Consider the following 20,884-nt stretch of genomic DNA (forward strand, 5'->3'; position numbering starts at 1 on the left):
ATATTGAATACAAATATATTCAATTTCTCGCAATACATGTATTTTTTGAATCAAAACGGAAAGATCAAAAACATGTAATAAGAAAAGATCGATTACTTTATTGGGGCATATTATTTGCAGGTCTTTGCGGGCCACATAAAGTTAATTTGAGTTTTACACCTGTGTGCTAGATATTATCCACACTGGTCACAAAGTGTGGAGTTTTTTAATGGGAAGAAATGCAAAGAAAGGAGCAAAAAGGCAAAATGTAACTGAAATGCTTATACTAATAACTCATATTAACAAAAAATTGTCTTTAAATATGCTTTTTTTTTTTAATTGCACGCATGTTCACTGCAATTTATGCAAATCAGACCAGGGGTTTTTAACCATTTTTTACTTTGGGGTCCAACTTTACCACTACAGAGGGACCCGGAGCCCACTCAAATATTAACACTGAATTAGTAATGTTTCTTTCGATTTTACTTGTATTTAATAATTATGTTTAACATGTGTGTCAAAAGATATGAAAACATGTTTTCATCAAAAAGAATATTTTTAAGGCTTAAGAGGTCAGACTGATTACAAAAGTAAATACTAATCAAATGTACCTGTACTGCAAATAAAGGGACTCACAAAAATTGTTGAAACATGTACAGTACATACAATTAAGCAGTGCTAAAATAAACAAACTATAACTAAATTAATAAATAATAATATATGTTTCTTAAATAAACAAAAAATGTTATGCAGTTTCTGTTGCGATCCGCTTTTCGGATCTCTACATATTATTGTTTACTGCTCCATTGTTGTATCATTTGACTGTTTATTTCCTGTTTAGTCTGTCACCTTCCAGGGGATGCCTGCGGCCCATTTATTGGCTAAGAAACACTGACCACTAAAGGCCCTATGTTTACGATATGTACTTATTGTTATTTATTAAAACACATCAACAAGAACTGTTTCCATTGTGTGACATTTCAGAACAGCTTTTCACCTGTGACGTGTCAGAATGAATTCTCACAATTCTTGTTCTATTGACATAAAAGTAGATAAACTAAATCAGGTTTTTTTTGTCTCCTACAAAAAAGTCATTTGATGTCTGTACTTGCAGTACAGACAGATTTAGGAAGGAAAAGGAAATCTGAATACAAGCCCTTCTCTTTTTCTGCAGGTAATAATGAACAATAGCCATCATTCATTCTCTGGGCTCTGGTATTTTGGACCTGATCCAAGTGGGGGGTTTTTTTCACTCTTTTCCTACTGATGATTTCCAAAAACTTACATTTATTCTCTCACCCAAATGTTCTTAACTCCATGGATTAGTCACATAGTTATTTAGTTCACTGACTTCCACAAGGTGTTGGGCCACAGAAATACATAAAACATGACAGTATTATAGAACTGCTGCATATCTTACAGTTGTTTTATGACCGACTTGATCCAGTGATTATTTTTAACATCTTATTTATTGTTTTTTCTTGTATTTTCACTGCACCTAACAGAGTAGCCTCCTGGAAATGTGTGATGCTCATGTTTGATGAAAATAAAGGGTTCTTTACTAATCTTTCGGCAGGCCTTTAGTTTTTGTAAACTTTTGCTGAATATTTAAAAAAATGACAATTAACCAAGTAGACGATAAAAAGCCCTGAAAAAAAGGAGAAAAGGAAAACAATTACATTTTTTTGTTAATACAGTAAGCTTTTTTCCACCAAAAGTTCAGTTCCATAAACTAAAAGTTACTGTGTGGTTTGAATTTTCATCCCATTTCGCAGTTCAGGTAGGTTACACATATAAGGCGTAGTAAGAGTAGTACAGTATATTTATAATTTTTTTTGTCATGTCCAGCCACTCAGAGAAAACATATTGTTGATGTAGTTTAGTGGTCCCCAACCACCGGGCCGCAGAATAATTTTTTATTAATTTTTATTAAATAAATAAATAAATATATAAAAAAAAAAAAATGTCATTTTTTTTATTTTTTATTAAATCAACATAAAAAAACACAATATACACTTACAATTAGTGCACCAACCACAAAAACCTCCCTTTTCATGACAAAAACGTCCCTTTTTCATGACAAAGAAAAAAAAAAAAAGGATCCCCCCCACTCTCCCACCCGGGCCGCGGGACAAATTATTAAGCGTTGACCGGTCCTCGGATACCCAAAGCTATGGGACCACTGATGTAGATGATCATATCTGCTGTACAGATTTACTTTAGAAAATAGAAGTGTGGGATACTTCTCCTGTTGCCTTATTTCAATTTTTCAATTACATTTATTTAATAAATGGATTTTTATTATTATTTGGTGCAACTGGACCAAAGCAGAAGGGGATATAAAGAGAGAAAAACGATGACAGAGGGGTAAATTGAGGGGACAAAGAGGGATAAGACAGAGAGACAACAACAACAACAGAACAATAACAACAACAGAACAGCATCAGAAAATAGGATATGTACAAATATGATAGTATAAGTGATATCAAAGAAGCAGTTAGTGAAGTAAATATTAATAACAGAAATGACAATGATCATAATTACACTACAAATGGAGTAATACAAATACCAATAGAAATAGTACTACTTATAATGAATAATAACATGAATTACTTATATTATCAACAATACATTTGTTTCAAATGCAACAATACCCATATCTAATGATAACTTGAAATACAAAAGAAAGCAGATAAATGGAGGGGAAGAAAGAGAAGCGAACTGTATTAACCTTGTAGATTGTTATAGTAAAAATAGGTTAAGTTTTGTCAGTGTGCCATGTGTTACCCAGTTTCCCCTAGGGCAACAACATTTATATGTATTTGATGAAACGTGATTTTATCCATGAGTGTATGTATGTATGTGTACAGTATATGTATATGTATGTTTGTACAGTGAATGTTTATGTACAGTATGTGTATATGTATGTGTGTACAGTGAACGTGTGTGTGGATGTATATGTATATGTATGTTTGTACATGTGTGGATGTACAAACCCCGTTTCTATATGAGTTGGGAAATTGTGTTAGATGTAAATATAAACAGAATACAATGATTTTCAAATGATTTTCAACCCATATTCAGTTGAATATGCTACAAAGACAACATATTTGATGTTCAAACTAATAATATATATATTTTTTTCAAATAATCATTTACTTTAGAATTTGATGCCAGCAACACGTGACAAAGAAGTTGGGAAAGGTGGCAATAAATACTGATAAAGTTGAGGAATGCTCATCAAACAGTTATTTGGAACATCCCACAGGTGTGCAGGGTAATTGGGAACAGGTGGGTGCCATGATTGGGTATAAAAACAACATCCCAAAAAATGCTCAGTCTTTCACATGAAAGGATGGGGCGAGGTACACCCCTTTGTCCACAACTGCATGAGCAAATAGTCAAACAGTTTAAGAACAACGTTTCTCAAAGTGCAATTGCAAGACATTTAGGGATTTCAACATCTGTGGTCCATAATATCATCAAAAGGTTCAGAGAATCTGGAGAAATCACTGCACATAAGCGGCATGGCCGGAAACCAACATTGAATGACCATGACCTTCAATCCCTCAGACGGCACTGTATCAAAAACCGACATCAATCTCTAAAAGATATCACCACATGGGCTCAGGAACACTTCAGAAAACCACTGTCACTAAATACAGTTGGTCGCTACATCTCTAAGTGCAAGTTAAAGGGAAACATTATCACCAGACCTATGTAAGCGTCAATATATACCTTGATTTTACAGAAAAAAGACCATATGTTTTTTTAACCGATTTCCGAACTCTAAAAGGGTGAATTTGGCGATTTAAACGCCTTTCAATTGATAGCCTGTCGGAGCGATGACATAACAACGTGAAGCGGATCCGCCATTTTCTCAATCTCATTACACGCACCAAGTCAAATCAGCTCTGTTATTTTCCGTTTTTTCAACTGTATTCCCGTACCTTGGAGACATCATGCCTCGTCGGTGTGTTGTCGGAGGGTGTAACAACACGAACAAAGTCAGATTCATGTTGCACCAGTGACCAAAAGATGCGAAAGTCCCTTGTTTGTTCCGCACACTTTACCGACGACAGCTATGTTACGACAGAAATGGCAAGAATGTGTGGATATCCTGCGACACTCAAAGCAGATGCAATTCCCACGTGCATGAATGCACAAAGGTGAGTTTGGTTGATGTTACTGACTTATGTGGAGTGTGCTAATCAGACATATTTGGTCATGGCATGACTGCAAGCTAATCGATGCTAACATGCTATTTAGGCTAGCTGTATGTACATATTGCATCATTATGCCTCATTTGTAGCTATATTTGAGCTTTCCCTCCACCCACATTTAATGCCAAACAAACACATACCAATTGTTGGTTAGAAGGCGATCGCCGAATTCATCCTCGCTTCCTATCGTGTCACTGTCTGTCATGTCGGTTTCGCTTGTATACGGTTTAAAGCGATATGGCTCAATAGCTTCAGTTTCTTCTTCAATTTCGTTTTCGCTATCTGCCTCCACACTCCAACCATCCGTTTCAATACATGAATTATACTGTTGAATTGCTTGCGCCGCTGAAATCCGAGTCTGAATGCGAGCTACTATGCTATACCTTTCTGTGCTATCCGCCATGTTTGTTTCTGGTGGCTTCACGCAGTGACGTCACAGGACAATAGACGGGTGAATATTGCGATGGTGTAAATCAGGCACTTTGAAGCTGTTTTTCGGGATATTGCGTGATGGGTAAAATTTTGAGAAAGATTTAGAAAAATAAAATAAGCCACTGGGAACTGATTTTTATTGGTTTTAACCCTTCAGAAATTGTCATAATGTTCCCCTTTAAAGTTTTACTATGCAAAGCGAAAGCCATTTATCAACAACATCCAGAAACGTCGTTGGATTCTCTGGGCCAGAGATCATCCAAAATGGACTGTTGCAAAGTGGAAAAGTGTTCTGTGGTCTGACGAGTCCACATTTCAAATTGTTTTTGGAAATATTCGACATCGTGTCATCCGGACCAAAGGGGAAGCGAACCATCCAGACTGTTATCAACGCACTGTTCAAAAGCCAGCATCTGTGATGGTATGGAGGTGCATTAGTGCCCAAGGCATGGGTAACTTACTAATCTGTGAAGGCACCATTCAAGCTGAAAGGTACATACAGGTTTTGGAACAACATATGCTGCCATATAAGCGCCGTCTTTATCATGGACGCCCCTGCTTATTTCAGCAAGACAATGCCAAGCCACATTCAGCACGTGTTAGAACAGCGTGGTCTGTAAAAAAAAAAGAGTGCGGATACTTTGCTGGCCCGCCTGCATTCCAGACCTGTCTACCATCGAAAATGTGTGGCGCATTATGAAGCGTAAAATATGACAGCGGACTGTTGAACGTCTGAAGCTCTACATAAAACAAGAATGGGAAATAATTCCACTTTCAAAGCTTCAACAATTACTTTCCTCAGTTCCCAAATGTTTATTGAGTGTTGTTAAAAGAAAATGTGATGTAACACAGTGGTGAACATGCCCTTTCCCAACTACTTTGGCACGTGTTGCAGCCATGAACTTCTAAGTTAATTATTATTTGCAAAAAAAAAACAAAGTTTATGAGTTTGAACATCAAATATCTTGTCTTTGTAGTGCATTCAATTGAATATGGGTTGAAAAGGATTTGCAAATCATTGTATTCCGTTTATATGTACATCTAACACAATTTCCCAACTCATATGGAAACGGGGTTTGTATGTACAGTGCGTGTGTATGTAGGTACTGTATTTGTGTACCTACGTATGTGGGAGCCTATGTACCTCTGTATGTGGGTAAGTACCAATGTGTGCGTGTATGTATGTGTGTATGAATGAATGTACGTATGTATGTATATATGTATGAATAATTGCGTGTACGTGCGTATGTATGTGTGTTTGTATGTACAAAATATTTGTCTCCCAGTGTGTGCGGGAGCCAAAGTACGAGAGCCCAACCCAAAACAGCACCTGTGGTGCCCAGGGAACAGGGGACCACCATCCTGACGCAGTCAGGCCGGCCAGCAATAGGAACCCCAGCACCGTGCCCACCGTGCCGTCAAGTAGGCCCAGCAGCAGGCCGTAGACAGACGTGGTCAGCAGGGGACAAGGCATGGGAGAAGCAGGGGACAGCCAGCCCCCAAGCCAGCGAGAGACTACGCCCTACACGGGCAGAAAGACGGGATATCCGGAAAGGCCCGAAGACTCCCCATAACCGGACGGGAGGACGGCCCCGCCCCACAAGCAACCGGGCCCCCATGAGCCCAACCCCACCCCTAAGGAACTACCCGCCTCACCTGCAGGGACTCTGCCCTGGCGGATCCTCCACCTGAGGGAAACAAAAGGAGGAGAGATCACAGACATTGACACACAAGGTCATGGTACAGTATATTTCTACATGGATACCATGTAAATAAACAGATAATATTAGTTATTTTACTACAGTGTAAGTAAATTAAATACAAATCCATAATATACAACACAATATGATTTAAATACAAAGTGTACAACATTTTACATAATTCTTTAGGCTTTTGTTTACCATTTCCAACAGTTGGAAAGTCGTCCTCTCAGTAAACGATGAATTCACAAGGGTCAGGCGATTGCTTATGGTCCCTTTCATATGTAAATAACAATATATGAATCATAAATGTCAGTGTTTATCAGTAAATAACAATATTTAAATCATAAATGTCAGTGATTATCTCACGCTGACAACATAAACGCATCAGATTCAGAGTTAGCATTAGCATTAATAACTACACAAATGACATGTCACTGACTACTTTTACAGCATCTAACAAATTAAATAGCAAATATTTGATGTCATTTAATGTTTTTCCACCTAGTGATTGGTACCGTTTACATTTGAACTGATACGGTACTGATTCCCGGTTCCTGAAAATCAATGCCGGTACTCAATGGTACCAATTTTCTGTACTTTTGTGTGCAGTAATTATATTAATTGTGTTTGATAATAAAATTTAAAAAAATTGTTGCAACATTAAAAAATTAGCTGATTATCTTGTTTTATTATAACATTTCTGAGTCTCAATGAGAGGTGAGTGGAGTAACCAAAAATGGTAGTTAAAGGGACGGCGTTGCGCAGTTGGGAGAGTGGCCGTGCTAGCAACCTGAGGGTTCCTGGTTCGATCCCCACCTTCTACCAACCCAGTCACGTCCGTTGTGTCCTTGAGCAAGACACTTCACCCTTACTCCTGATGGGTCCTGGTTAGCGCCTTGCATGGCAGCTCCCACCATCAGTGTGTGAATGTGTGTGTGAATGGGTGAATGTGGAAATAGCGTCAAAGCCCTTTGAGTATCTTAAAGGTAGAAAAGCGCTGTACAAATATAACGCATTTACCCTATACCATAAAGGGTAAATGCGTGAGAGAACGGGATATAGTACGTAAAATATATTGGAAAGTTTGCGCCCTGTGAAAATGTTGCAAACAGACCCTTCAAGTAGTCATCCAAATATTTAAGTAAGAGTAACTATTTGGTAAAAAAAAAAAAAACTACTCAAGCACTTAGGAACTGGTGGGTAACTTCTGATTTATGTCCTACATACTTTTCAATGCTACTTCCAATGCAAGCATAGTTGGTGAGTGGGTGTGAGAGAGCAACCATACTACAACATGTACTACTACGATGATGTCAATACTCTACATCTAGAGATGGGAACGAAATACAATTTAACAGAGTAAAAGTAAAAACACAGTGTTACTGTTCAAACTGTTTGTAATGTTACAGTGGCCCAAAATATTGTTAAACAAAACCTCTGACTTTTTTTTAATGAATACTTAGACCTACTGCACCACGGTATTTTAATGTTGGTCATTATGGTGGTACTTAATAAACACTTAGGTCTACTACACTACTGTATTTTAATGTTGTTATTATGGTGGTACTTAATGAATACTTAGGTTTACTACAGTAGTGTATTTTAATGCTGTCATTAATTATGTGTTTATTTGCTGGTGTGCTGTACTGTAGTGTGCTACATTATTATTTTTTTAAACTATTGACAAACAACTATTTGGTTTTGTTGTTGTTTTTTAATACTCCTAACTTCTACCATTTAGGAAAGAAAGTAATTCCAATAAGTACTAGACATATATCAGTGGTTGTTTTTATTGTCATGAGTTCTTTACATAACAATAACTATGATAAGGTCCAACATGATCACATACAAGTGTGAAAATTGTTAATGTCAAAGTAAACATCGAGGCCTCAGGAATATGAAGTGTTCCCGCACGCACGCACGCACGCACGCACAGTCACACACACACACTCACACGCACACACACACACACGCCTCTCACCTCAATGCAAATATCTGCTGGGAGTACACAAAGTGAGCAAATACTGTACGTAACTCTGACTTATCAAAAGCCACGGTTACCATGCCGACAACCCATCTATGTGGACCAAACAATTCTTCTTTCTAAAAAACGGTTCACTGAAGGCAGTCCTTCTCAAAGAGTGGGGCGGCTCTCCCTAGGGGGCCACGTGTCCTCCTGAGGATCATGCTGTATCAGTATCATCCAGTATCACGCTTCAATGTGCTCATTGTAGCCTTTAATTGTGACGTCTTCATTTTGATTTAAAAAAAAAATCAGTACATATTGTTTTATTCATTTGTGTTTTGTGGGTTAAAATGTTTTGTATATTGTGTTCATGAGAACGGTGTTAAAAAAATTAAAATGTATTATTATTTATTAGGCCCTACTGAAATTGCTTCGTCCATAATTATCCTATCACTTTAGTACTTTAACATGCATGAAAGTTCAACAATTTTTGCAGGCGTAAAGCGCTTTGAGTCATTAAAGAAAAGCGCTATATAAATATGATTCACTTCACTTCAATTCCATCAGGTCTGGCGAAAAATTGTGTGTATATATATATATATATATATATATATATATATATATATATATATATATATATACAGACGAGGTTTTTGTGGTTTATCCGCTATACAGTGCTCAATGCCGGAGTAGAGCGGAATATACGTTAGGTCGGGAAAAAACACAGAGGCTAATTCATCCCTACAAGCCTGTTTTGCAGGTTTCCTTGCTCTTCAGGCGATTTTAAAAAACCCTGAAGATCAGCTCTAGTGTGAAACACCAGCTACAACGATTTACTGCACTGTCAAGCATAAAACTGTCTAATATAAGTTAAGACTTTATTTGATGTACAATACCAGACCACCAGTACATGTAACATTGTACATTTACATGTTGCTGGTACATGAGTGTCTTAACATGAATGTGGCATCATCATATCATTAAACTAGTCAGCCTACCAAAGTCAAAGTTTATCAATCAAAGTTTATCGATATAGCCCTTAAAGGGGAACTGCACTTTTTGGGGGGGAATGTTGCCTATGGTTCACAAGACATGATGACGGATAGATTTTTAAAAAAAAATTTTTTTAAAGCATGCTAGATATCAAATTCGATCAAAAGTCTGCTTACAATGGAACCTATGGGAGCTGTTCAATTATGCCTATAGAGCCCCTAAAAAAAATCCAAACACCTCCATTTGGGTTTTATACACTTGATGTAAGTATATACTGTCGTGGTCAAAAGTTTACATACACTTGTAAAGAATATAATATCATGGCTGTCTTGAGTTTCCCCAAAAATTTTTCCAACTCTTATTTTTTTGTGATAGAGTGATTGGAGCACATACTTGTTGGTCACAAAAAACATGCATGAAGTTTGGTTCTTTTATGAATTTACTATTGGTCTACTGAAAATGTGACCAAATCTGCTGGGTCAAAAGTATACTTACAGCAATGTTAATATTTGGTTACATGTCCCTTGGCAAGTTTCACTGCAATAAGGTGCTTTTGGTAGCCATCTACAAGCTTCTAGCAAGCTTCTAGTTGAATTTCTGACCACTCCTCTTGACCAAATTGGTGCAGTTCAGCTAAATTTGTTGGTTTTCTGACATGGATTTGTTTCTTCAGCATTGTCCATACGTGGCCAAGCAGCTCCTTTTTTATTTCATCCGACCACAGAACTTTCCTCCAGAAGATCTTATCTTTGTCCATGTGATGTCAGATGAAGCAAACAAATTGCTGTTTGGCCACAATACCCAGCAATATGTTTGGAAGAGAAAAGGTGAAGCCTTTATTCCCAAGAACACCAGACCTACTGTCAAGCGTGGTGGTGGCAGTATCATGCTCTGGGCCTGTTTTGCTGCCAATGAAACTGGTGCTTTACAGAGAGTAAATGGGACAATGAAAAAGGAGGATTACCTCCAAATTCTTCAGGACAACCTCAAATCATCAGCCCAGAGGTTGGGTCTTGGGCACAGTTGGGTGTTCCAACAGGACAATGACTCCAAACACACGTCAAAAGTGGTAAGGAATGGCTAAATCAGGCTAGGATTAAGGTTTCAGAATGGCCTTCCCAAAGTCCTGACCTAAAGGTGTGGATAGTGCTGAAGAAACAAGTCCATGTAAGAAAACCAACACATTTAGCTGAACTGCACCAATTTTGTCAAGAAGAGTGGTCAAAAATTCAACCAGAAGCTTGCCAGAAGCTTGTGGATGGCTACCAAAAGTGCCTTATTGCAGTGAAAATTGCCAAGGGATATGTAACCAAATATTAACATTGGTGTATGCATAGTTTTGACCCAGCAGATTTGGTCACATTTTCAGTAGACTCATAATAAATTCATTAAAGAACCAAATTTCATGAATGTTTTTTGTGACCAACAAGTATGTGCTCCACTCACTATCACAAAAAATAAGAGTTATAGAAATGATTGGAAACTCAAGACAGCCATTGCATTATGTTCTTTACAAGTGTAGGTAAAATTTTGATTGTGACTGTATGTAATGTTGTACCATTTATTGTAACCTTAATATTTACAGGTTTTTATTATTTTAAACGTACGCAGCGCATTAATTTAAAAAACGCATCACATTTGCATTTTTTTTCTTCTTTATCACTGATTATTACTCAGTGCAGACTTTATGAGAGCCAACTAACATGAAAAAAATATATATTCCCATTTTGCTGAAAAATAACTCATTATATTCACGAAGAAATGGGGTGGATGGCGGAGGGGAAACAGGTCCTAAATGGCGGTCATAGTGTCCCAACTTCTCAGATTATATTCTCAGCCATCTACTTTCCAGGAGAAAGGCATGGTTTATGATGTACAATAAATTTACAGGGAGCAGGTAAGCAAGGAAACAGCAGACCACTCGAAAGTGATCACAGAGCCGCTATAAATAGTTAGTCTGCATTAGCGCTCATAATAACAATATCACGAATACTTGTTAATATTCAAGTCACAAAATCTAAATGGAGTATTGTTGGTACTTTTTAAAGTTCATTTATTGGATTTTATGGGCGGAATAGTAGATCTCACACTGGCTTGGCTGTAAGAACACTTTTATTTACCTTAATTGCAGCTGAAATAGGCTCCAGCAACCCCCATTAGAGAGAGACAAATGGTGGAAAAATGGATGGATGGATAATATTTAGAATGCCTTAAACAAAACACCCGTTGTCACGTCCTTTATAATGATTGTGAACAAGAGGCACAATTCCATAAATAAGTGCAGTTCCCCTTTAATCACAAATCCCTCAAAGGGCTGCACAAACCACAACAACATCTGGGCAAAAAGAAAATCAACCAAATGGGAACAATGACAAAACCTTGGAAGGGACCGCAGTTGTGGGCATGGATGCCGAGTGGATACGGTTTAGTTACGGCAATCATCTTCGTACTCCCACTGCCATTTGGGTATTTCAACGGTATAAGTCAAAGTAGCATAGATTTAAAAAAACAAATGTTTTATTCTAAACTGTGTAACCATGGTAAATTTAACTTGAAATGTAATATAAATAATGTACTTTACAATATTTAAGATCAGAATTAGCTTTCAGTTTTTTCCTTCAATGTTAACATTGTTTGGTTTGTCTTAGAAGACGTTTGGCCTCTCATACAAGTAGACTTCATCTGAGACAGTCAGTTGCCTTTTTTGAACGGTAACATCCACATTGGAGTAAACGGGCTGAAAACCCACCTACACCGATCAATACCTACTTTTTCACTCACACCACCCACTTGAACACCAACTGGGCATTATCAGTTATATTCATTAATTATTAATTAGTGAAATGTGCAAAATTGCTATAAAATGCATATTCTCCTAATTTAATTAAGACCAACTACTTAATTTATCAGAAATAAAGCATTTTTTAAAAAGTTCAATAAATGTGACATTATCATCAAACTGTATTTCAGCCACAAAGCATGGTTCATAGTACAGTAAAAAAATGTCAAAGAAATCATCAAACAGCAGCACAATAATAAAAATAAAATAAAAAAACACAAAAATAAAAAAACAAACTAAACCCCATATGTTTTAGGCGATACAATATATTGCTTGGCTTATTTTGGTAAATATAAACACTTTTGAATGAAATATGTTTTGTACGGTAATGTATTCTATTCTCTTCCCACATTTTCATTGGTATTTTAAATTGTTTTAATTAATCATTAATTATAAAAAATGTCCAATATTGCTATAAAATTCGTATTCCCTTATTAAATTACTCACAGCTACTTAATGTATCAGTAATTAAAAAATGTTTAAAGAAATCCTATTAATGTGACATCATCAATACACTTATTGTAAGCCACAAAACAAAGCCCTTTTTACAGTAAAAAATATATTATAACTTAACAAATTGCACAATAAAAGTTAGAAAATAGATATGAAAAAACATACTAATTAAAATACAAACAAGACACAGAAATGTGTGAGAGTACTCAAATCCCAATCGGCACCAGAAGACTTGATCGGTTCACGCTTGCGCGATGCACTTAAGTCAACGTATTTTACTGCAGCTATGATCAGGTCCTGAGTAGTCCTGAGTTCAATCCCGGGCTTGGGATCTTTCTGTGTGGAGTTTGCATGTTCTCCTCGTGACTGCGTGGGATCCCTCCGGGTACTCCGGCTTCCTCCCACTTCCAAAGACAAGCACCTGGGGATAGGTTGATTGGCAACACAAAATTGGCCCTAGTATGTGAATGTGAGTGTGAGTGTTGTTTATCTGTGTTGGCCCTGCGATGAGGTGGCGACTTGTCCAGGGTGTACCCCGCCTTATGCCCGAACAGGGGCGGTTCTAGGCATGCTTTTATGAGGGGGCAGTCAGAAATGTGAAGGGGGCATCATATGTACACATCATGCTCCAGCACTTTTTTTCCTGTGCTTATAGTAACGATGCTTTCTTCATTGAAATGGGTCTTTAGCTATGTGTCCAACCCCAACCTGGAGTAGTGGATTGCACTTTGTCAGGCCTCTACCTTCAGACCTGTCCAACTTGGGTGTGCCACCTGAAAACTAAGCTCCTGCTGGTATAGCTCTTACGGTCACTGAGGACCGCAAAGCCCCTGACCACAATAAGGTGGCAATCCCTCAGGGGGGGAAACTGAAAAATAAAAATAAATGAATAAAATAAAACATCCTTCATCCAGATTTTATCAACCAACAACATAACATTTATCCTAACTGGATGGCCTAACTCTCAAATAAATTTTGACCCAAAGTAGGACTTCACACACTACAGTCAATATTTACAAAACTGAAAGGTAGTATGATGAATAATGATAAAAAAGAATCTCAAACGTATTTATAAAACAGAACATGGGCACTCATCTGGGCACAAAATTCATTCACTCCAATGTATGTGTGTTGCCCACTTGCTTGTAAATTGGTGAAAACGGCAGTGTTTTTGTTTTTAAGTGTCTTGGTCATATCAAATGAAACTTATAATTTGTTTATTGCAAAATGTAAATTGAAACATTAAAGGTTGACTATGTAGAATTACAAGAAAAACAACAGAAAAAGAATTCCAGCAGTCGATTGCCAGACCGTTGCTAAGTAAAACGGGCCGTTGCTAGGGACTCCGCTCTGAACAAAGGACAGCAGAGGAAGACTGCTAAGCAGGATATATACCTTATGTTTCATTTTTACCCTCATTAACAGCATCATAAATGACTTGTAGCTCTCTGCCTTCCAAACCACTGCTGCTCAGACCCTCCGCTGTCACTGCTCTCGTCAAGTTGTAAAAAAAAAAAGAAAAAAAAAAGGAACTCCGTAGCACCGAAAGTCCGCGACGATAAACGTGTTTATGATGGATAAGACTACACAAATACACCCATCCTAACAAGTATATGATAAATGTAGACAACTTTTCCTTTTCTTTTACTTTCATACTGCAACAGTGATTGGATGTTTACTGAGGGCTGAGGGGTGTGTGCGGGTGTGTGTCTGCTGCGCAGCCTGTGGAATGGTGAATACACGCACAGCGGAGGGGGGGATTAGAGGGAAGCCGACACTACTATATCGTGTGTGTCACTTTTTCGGCGGATTTTTCCGCTGGTGCAGATAATTTTGTCAACTTTTAATGTAGTAATTTTGTGAGTTTATTAAAATTTGCTTTCTCAAATTTTGATTTGAGGGGGCAAGACATTTATTTAAGGGGGCTCTGCCCCCTCTTGCCCCTGCGTAGAGCCGGCCATGCGCCCGAATGCAGCTGAGATTGGCTCCAGCAACCCCGCAACCCTAAAAGGGACAAGCGGTAAAAAAAATGGATGGATGGATGATCGTGCGCCTGCCATAGCTGTTACCGTACGTGGTTTTCTTTTTTGTAATCCTTATTTCTGTATCAATGTTGTATTAAAAATTACACACAAAACCAAACAAATGTTATATAATAATAAAGTGTTTATTTAGAAAACGTACAAATCCGTAGAAACCAGGAAGATGGCAAAGATATAAATATATTTTTATTATTATCGAAATCTAATACATAAATTCACAATACTCAAATGTTATATCTACTTTGGTTTGACTGCATATAAATTAAGCCTCGTTTAATAAAGGTTTACATTTAAGTGAGTGGCGCTCCCGTGCGTCTTTCATTGCAAAGACAGAAGACTGAAGTGGTTGAAATTGTGGCGTTAATACGCACAGATTTTTTAAATATACCGCTTGTTCATTTTGATATTATTAATCTCGTTTAATACTATGCAAGATGTTAATTTCATACAACATTTTTCATCAAAAATAAAATATCACAGCAAGTGACGGAGCAAAAGCTCAGTTGTAAAATATTGCAAGTCCAAGAGGACACGTATATTTTGCGCATGCGTATACCGATTGCGTCGGTTTCACACGAAGGCAAATTATTTACTATTTGTATATAATTATTATGTATTTATTATAAAAAATGACTCTCTATACATCCAAAATCCTGAATGGACTGGTGAAGGCTATACAATATGTCGCTAACTTTATTTTGAAACGGTTTCGACTGACCACCCTTACACTTCCGGGTCAGGCAACAGCGCAGCAGTGCAAGTTGTCGACGTAAACAGTGGGTGTTTAAACTTGTTATCTATACTTTGTGTCAGCTGCACAATATATTATAACACGCATTTAGATAACTTTAATAACTGACTCTATCCTATGTGTTTGATGCCAACTGTCAATATTTAGCAGTGACACAAACAAGCTAACAGTTACCTACATGCTATATATTTACATTGTAGGTAATATTATTATCCCCGCGTCCCAAGCTGACTCTCTGGTATTGGATCAACTTTACAGTGAACTAAATGTGTTAATAATGTTTGTAGTAGGCATAGTTCCTTTAAATATAAATATTTTACCGACTCACTATTCTGATTATTAATTATTAATTTTGTCCTCCTGTTTTTCAAGTAACAACACGATGTCGAGTAAAGACGTCAAAGCCGCCCTGAAAAGTGCCAGAGACGCCATCAAAAACAAAGAGTTCAAAGAGGCACTAAAACATTGCAAGGTGAGGAAAAGAAGTATAACTACAATTTGCAATTCCGGTAGAATTTTCATTTTCCCCCAGGTAATCAGGGATTTTTTTTTTCAGAACCGGGAAACATGCTGGTTTAAATGTACAGGGCGAATGGAGTGTGTTGATGTTGGAACGGTTCAAATCAGATGTAAAATGTGGGATATTCAGTCCATTGGATATTTACCATTCATTGTCAAAGTTACTGGAAACCCGTGAATTTGGACAAAGGAAAATCATGAAAAATCGTAATCGGGTAAAAAAAAAATGATGCACAATTTTGTGAATTTTGGGCATTGTGGAACTATGAGTGTGTCGATTAATTTGAATGGGAATTTCCTGGAAACTGAGAATTTTTGGAAATACGTGATATAAAAGGGTTGGTGTTGGAATTTTTTGAAACGTTTTTTAAAATGTTGATGTAGTAACCGTTTGAATTTGAAATGGTATTTCATAATTTCAGTAAAACTGGGAATTTTTACGACAAAAACAGATAACTAAGAGGATTATTTTGAAGCTGGATTGATCAAAAACGGTTGAAAAATGTGGACTGTGAGAACTGTCTAGGAATAAAATTGTAATTTGATTGTCCAATGTGAGTAGAGTGTGTGGATGTTGGAACGGTTCGAATCGGTTGAGAAATGTGGAATATGGGGTGGATGGACCTTCGTATTGCCTCACAATACGAATGTCCTGGGTTCGATCCTGGTCTCGGGATCTTCCTGTGTGGAGTTTGCATGTTCTCCCCATGACTGCGGGGGTTCCCTCCGGGTACTCCGGCTTCCTCCCACCTCCAAAGACATGCACCTGGGGATAGGTTGATTGGCAACACTGAAATTGTCTTGAGTGTGACGGTTGTCTGTGTTGGCCCTGTAATCAGCTGGTGACTTGTCCAGGGTGTACCCCGCCCATACTTGCCAACCTTCCTGGATTTTCCGGGAGACTCCCAAAATTGAGCGCCTCTCCCGAAAACCTCCCGGGACAAAATTTCTCCCGAAATTCAGGCAGAGTTGGAGGCCACGCCCCCTCCAGCTCATTGTGGACCTGAGTGACGTGGATAAAGAGCGTGTCTGCCCAATGATGTTATAACTGTAGAATGATTGAAGGCGAGTTCTTTGTTTTTTATGTGGGTTTATTGTTAGGCAGTTTTATTAACGCCCTCCCACACAACAACAGTCCATTTTTGTCTACCGTAAAGCAGTTCGTCTGCCATAAACAGCAATGTTGTGACTATCTTAAACAGGACAATACTGCCATCTACTGCACATGCATATGGTTAGAAAATTAAGGATTGAGAATTCAACCCTTAACTCAACAATGAGTAGATGAGTGTTATGTGTGTGTAAATGTGTAAATAAATGAACACTGAAATTCAAGTATTTATTTTATATATATATATATATTTAAATATATATAGCTAGAATTGGTGAATCTAGCGGTAAATATAGAATAGAACAGAATAGAATAGAATGTACTTTATTGATCCCTGGGGGAAATTCAGCACCACAGTTCGCTCACAATAAACAATGATTATAATAAATAATATAATATATATAGTACATTGTACATATAATATATGAATAATATAAATATACTCCTCCCCTCTTAACCACGCCCCCAGCCCCGCCCCATGACCACGCCCCCAGCCCCACCCCTGACCACCCCCACCTCCCGAAATCAGAGGTCTGAAGGTTTGCAAGTATGACCCCGCCTTCTGCCCGAATGCATCTGAGCTAGGCTCCAGCACCCCCTGTAACCCCGAACAGGACAAGCGGTCGCAAATGAATGGATGGATGGATGGATGGTTTAAAAATGTTGATGTTGTAACTGTTTGAATTTTAAATAGTATCTCAGAATTTCAGTAAAACTGGGAATTTGTACGACAAAAAAAGATAACTTTTGTTGTCTCAACTAAGGAATGTTTGGAAGGTGAATTTGTCAAAAACGGTTGAAAAATGAAGACTGTGAAAACATTCTAGGATGAGTTGAAAATAGGGCTTTGGAAAACAAGGAATTCTTGGAATTCCTGGGATTTTTTTATTTACAAAAATTGTAGTTTGATTGTCCAAGTTGAGTGCCTTGTGTTGAGAAATGTGGGCTATTGAGAGGTTTATATATTGCCCATTCATTATCAATGAGGGAAAATCCCTGGTAATTCTGGGTAATTAGGGAATTTTCAGAACTGGGAAACATGCTGGCTTGAATGTCCAGGGTGAGTGTAGTGTGGGAATGGTGGAATGTTTCGGGAATTGTACAAGTTTGAAAAATGGTCCATTAGTTTTCAAAGGGCAATATGACCCAGAAAACCGTGAATTTCTGGGTAATCTGGGATATGTTTTTTAAATTTTTTGGGGGGAGCTGAAGATTCACGGTCGAGCTCGACGTTTTGATACTGGAAAAGTTCTGATCATATAAAAACTGGGCTGTGGAGTGCGTCAAGGTTTTAAGGTGGAATAATAATGGATGAGTTTTTTGTGTAGAATACTAATATAGCTTTCACATAATAATGTTTTATGATGGTGGTAAATTTAAATGCATGTTTGGGATGTTTGCATAACTGCTTTTGCTGTGTTGGCAGGCTGTGTTGAAGCTGGAGAAGAGCAACTACAATGCTTGGGTGTTCATTGGTGTGGCTGCTGGCGAGCTGGAGCAACCAGAACAGGCGCAGACAGCCTACAGAAAGGCTGTGGAACTAGAGCCTGAGCAGCTACTGGCATGGCAGGTAACATGTGGGGAATATTGTCCATCTACAAACACTTGTTCTCTAGGAATGAGTTTGGGGAGGACTCATATACTGTATTGGAAACCGGACACATCTGTTAATAATATGAGCAGAAACTTGTCCTAAATTAGCAACAGCACAACATGCTAAGTCATATGAACACTTTTCTGACATGAAGAAACACAGGAGTACCTCAACTTACGAACTTAATTGGTACTCTGATGGAGCTCTCAACTCAAATCAACGTCTCCAATTGAAATCAATAAGAAAGACAGCACAATTTTAACATATAATATTTAAAAAAGAAAAACATACTTTTCGATAAGAACTGTTGTATGAATACAATGCAATAACATTTGCTACAAACAACAGTAGTTTATGAATTAGTTTATTAGTTTTGTGCAACATTTAGTAGAGCTGCACGATTAATCGACACTGAGGTTTTATTAGTGCGATAAATAACCGCAAGGTTTTTTTCTCCGCCGTCAAGGCTTTGAGTTTAAGGAAACCGCAAGTGTGTGTGTGTGCTGCAGTACGCTAATAACACACACCACTTGCCCTTTGAAAAAAAGTTTTAATAGTGAGTAGGTCTGGGCTGATAGTAAGTCAATCAACTGAACAATAAGTGAAAATTAAGTCTACATACTTTAGCAGGCATCGATAAATTGGTGTGTCCGTTTGTTTTCTCATTCTTCCGCTTCAAACAGGTAGAAAGATAGAAAGAAGTGTCACTCTCTGTGTCGCTTTCTGCACCTGAGTGCGTTTATTAATTAACTGAACACAGTGAGCCCTCTATTCAATAATTCACAATCTTTGTCTCGGTGGATGGAGCGCAAGACCTCTGACTTACACGCACACGCACACGCACACAAAGCACACACACACAAAGCACACACACACAAAGCACACACACACAAAGCACATACAGAGAGCCTTGCTCCTCACAATCCGCTATTGAGAAGTTATGCATCCATCCATCCATCCATTTTCTCATGGTTGTCCCTTTCGGGGTCGCGGAAATATGAGCCCATTAACATGGATGAACAAAAGACAATGCCGTGATGGCAACAACATTTTTTTCAAACCGGCGTATATTTTACAACTGGGATTAAAATGTACTTTAGGATGTTCAATATTTATTTAAGTTACATTTTTGTTTTAAAAAAACAGAGTTTATTTAAATGTTTTGTTCATTTATTTACATTAATAGTTAATTGCCTTCTAAGTACAGATACAATGGCAAACAATTCTCCAGTAACAAGAAATACAAGTGTACATATTCCTTTAAATGTTTTTTTGCATTATTATTATGATTACATTACATCATAAACACTGTATTGTTTTTATCGGTTATTTCTTCAGTTTAAGTGCATAATGTAGACAAAAGGTCTTGAGTCTGTCTGCATAAAGCCAATATTATTTAAAGTAAATTATTGAATATTGTTCTAAAGTGTGGCACCTTGAGACAAGAATATGTTGATTGACAGTCTAAAAGTAACACGTCTTCCTTCACTTGCTATTTTCGCAGTTCTATGCATTTATATGTATAAAATAAATAAATCTCAATCGCAATTTTAGAAAAAAACCCCCAATTAGGTTGTTTCTCAAAATCGTGCAACCTAATTCTACAGTATCTTCCTTCAACTGCTTTTCACTCAAACACACCATCAACTGCTTCTCCATATTTTCATGGATAAATGTCCATCATGCAGATATTGTTTCATTCTAGGCTGTTGTTATCAACTCAATGCTCCACCCAAATTGCTTTGCCAAGCTTGTTTTTGATGATTCCTTTCTTCGAGCCAAATAATATCCTCTGTTTCTACTACCCAGCACTGTCCTTCACACTTACTTTTTTCCTTCCCATTGTTGGAAAATACACTAATGCCCATCTTTAGGAATAAGCTAATGCTCGCAAGTAAAGCCAGATGTTTTGTGCGGATTATACGAGGTTCAATGTGACATTTGTTATGCCATTTAATGGTGGCGATGCCTTTAAGTAAAATTTTTGCTAGAAAACTTAAAGCGTAACAATCAGATGTTAAACAGCTCTTACCTCAAAACACTCTTAAGTTGAGGTAGTAGCACTGTAATGCGGAAAAACAAAATGGTTGAGATAAGTAAGATTATTTTGAGAATGAAAGAATGGATGGATGAATAAATTCAGAATGTTTATCAAAGTTCTTCTTTTTTGTACTTTGTAAACACTTTAAGTTTGAAGAGGTTTTGAAGTGGATCATATTATCAATCAATCAATCAATGTTTACTTATATAGCCCTAAATCACTAGTGTCTCAAAGGGCT

At 37.5% G+C, this 20,884-nt stretch overlaps 1 protein-coding gene across 3 annotated transcripts in view; it reads left to right on the top strand.

Annotated features, from left to right (window-relative positions):
* The first annotated feature begins 15,274 nt into the window (after positions 1-15,274).
* skic3 (SKI3 subunit of superkiller complex) overlaps positions 15,275-20,884 on the top strand; it is a 48,869-nt gene continuing 43,259 nt past the window's right edge. For 2 of the 3 annotated variants that reach the window (XR_009807505.1, XM_061906230.1), the window contains exons 1-3: positions 15,275-15,406; positions 15,754-15,853; positions 18,438-18,581. Coding sequence is in view for 2 of the 3 variants with exons in the window: in XM_061906230.1 (XP_061762214.1) it covers positions 15,764-15,853; positions 18,438-18,581 (234 nt within the window). In the remaining variant the exon portion in view is untranslated. The other variant, XM_061906231.1, reaches the window with a different exon arrangement.

This window comes from Nerophis ophidion, linkage group LG07 (genome assembly GCF_033978795.1).
Source record: "Nerophis ophidion isolate RoL-2023_Sa linkage group LG07, RoL_Noph_v1.0, whole genome shotgun sequence".
Classification (NCBI taxonomy): Eukaryota; Metazoa; Chordata; class Actinopteri; order Syngnathiformes; family Syngnathidae; genus Nerophis; species Nerophis ophidion.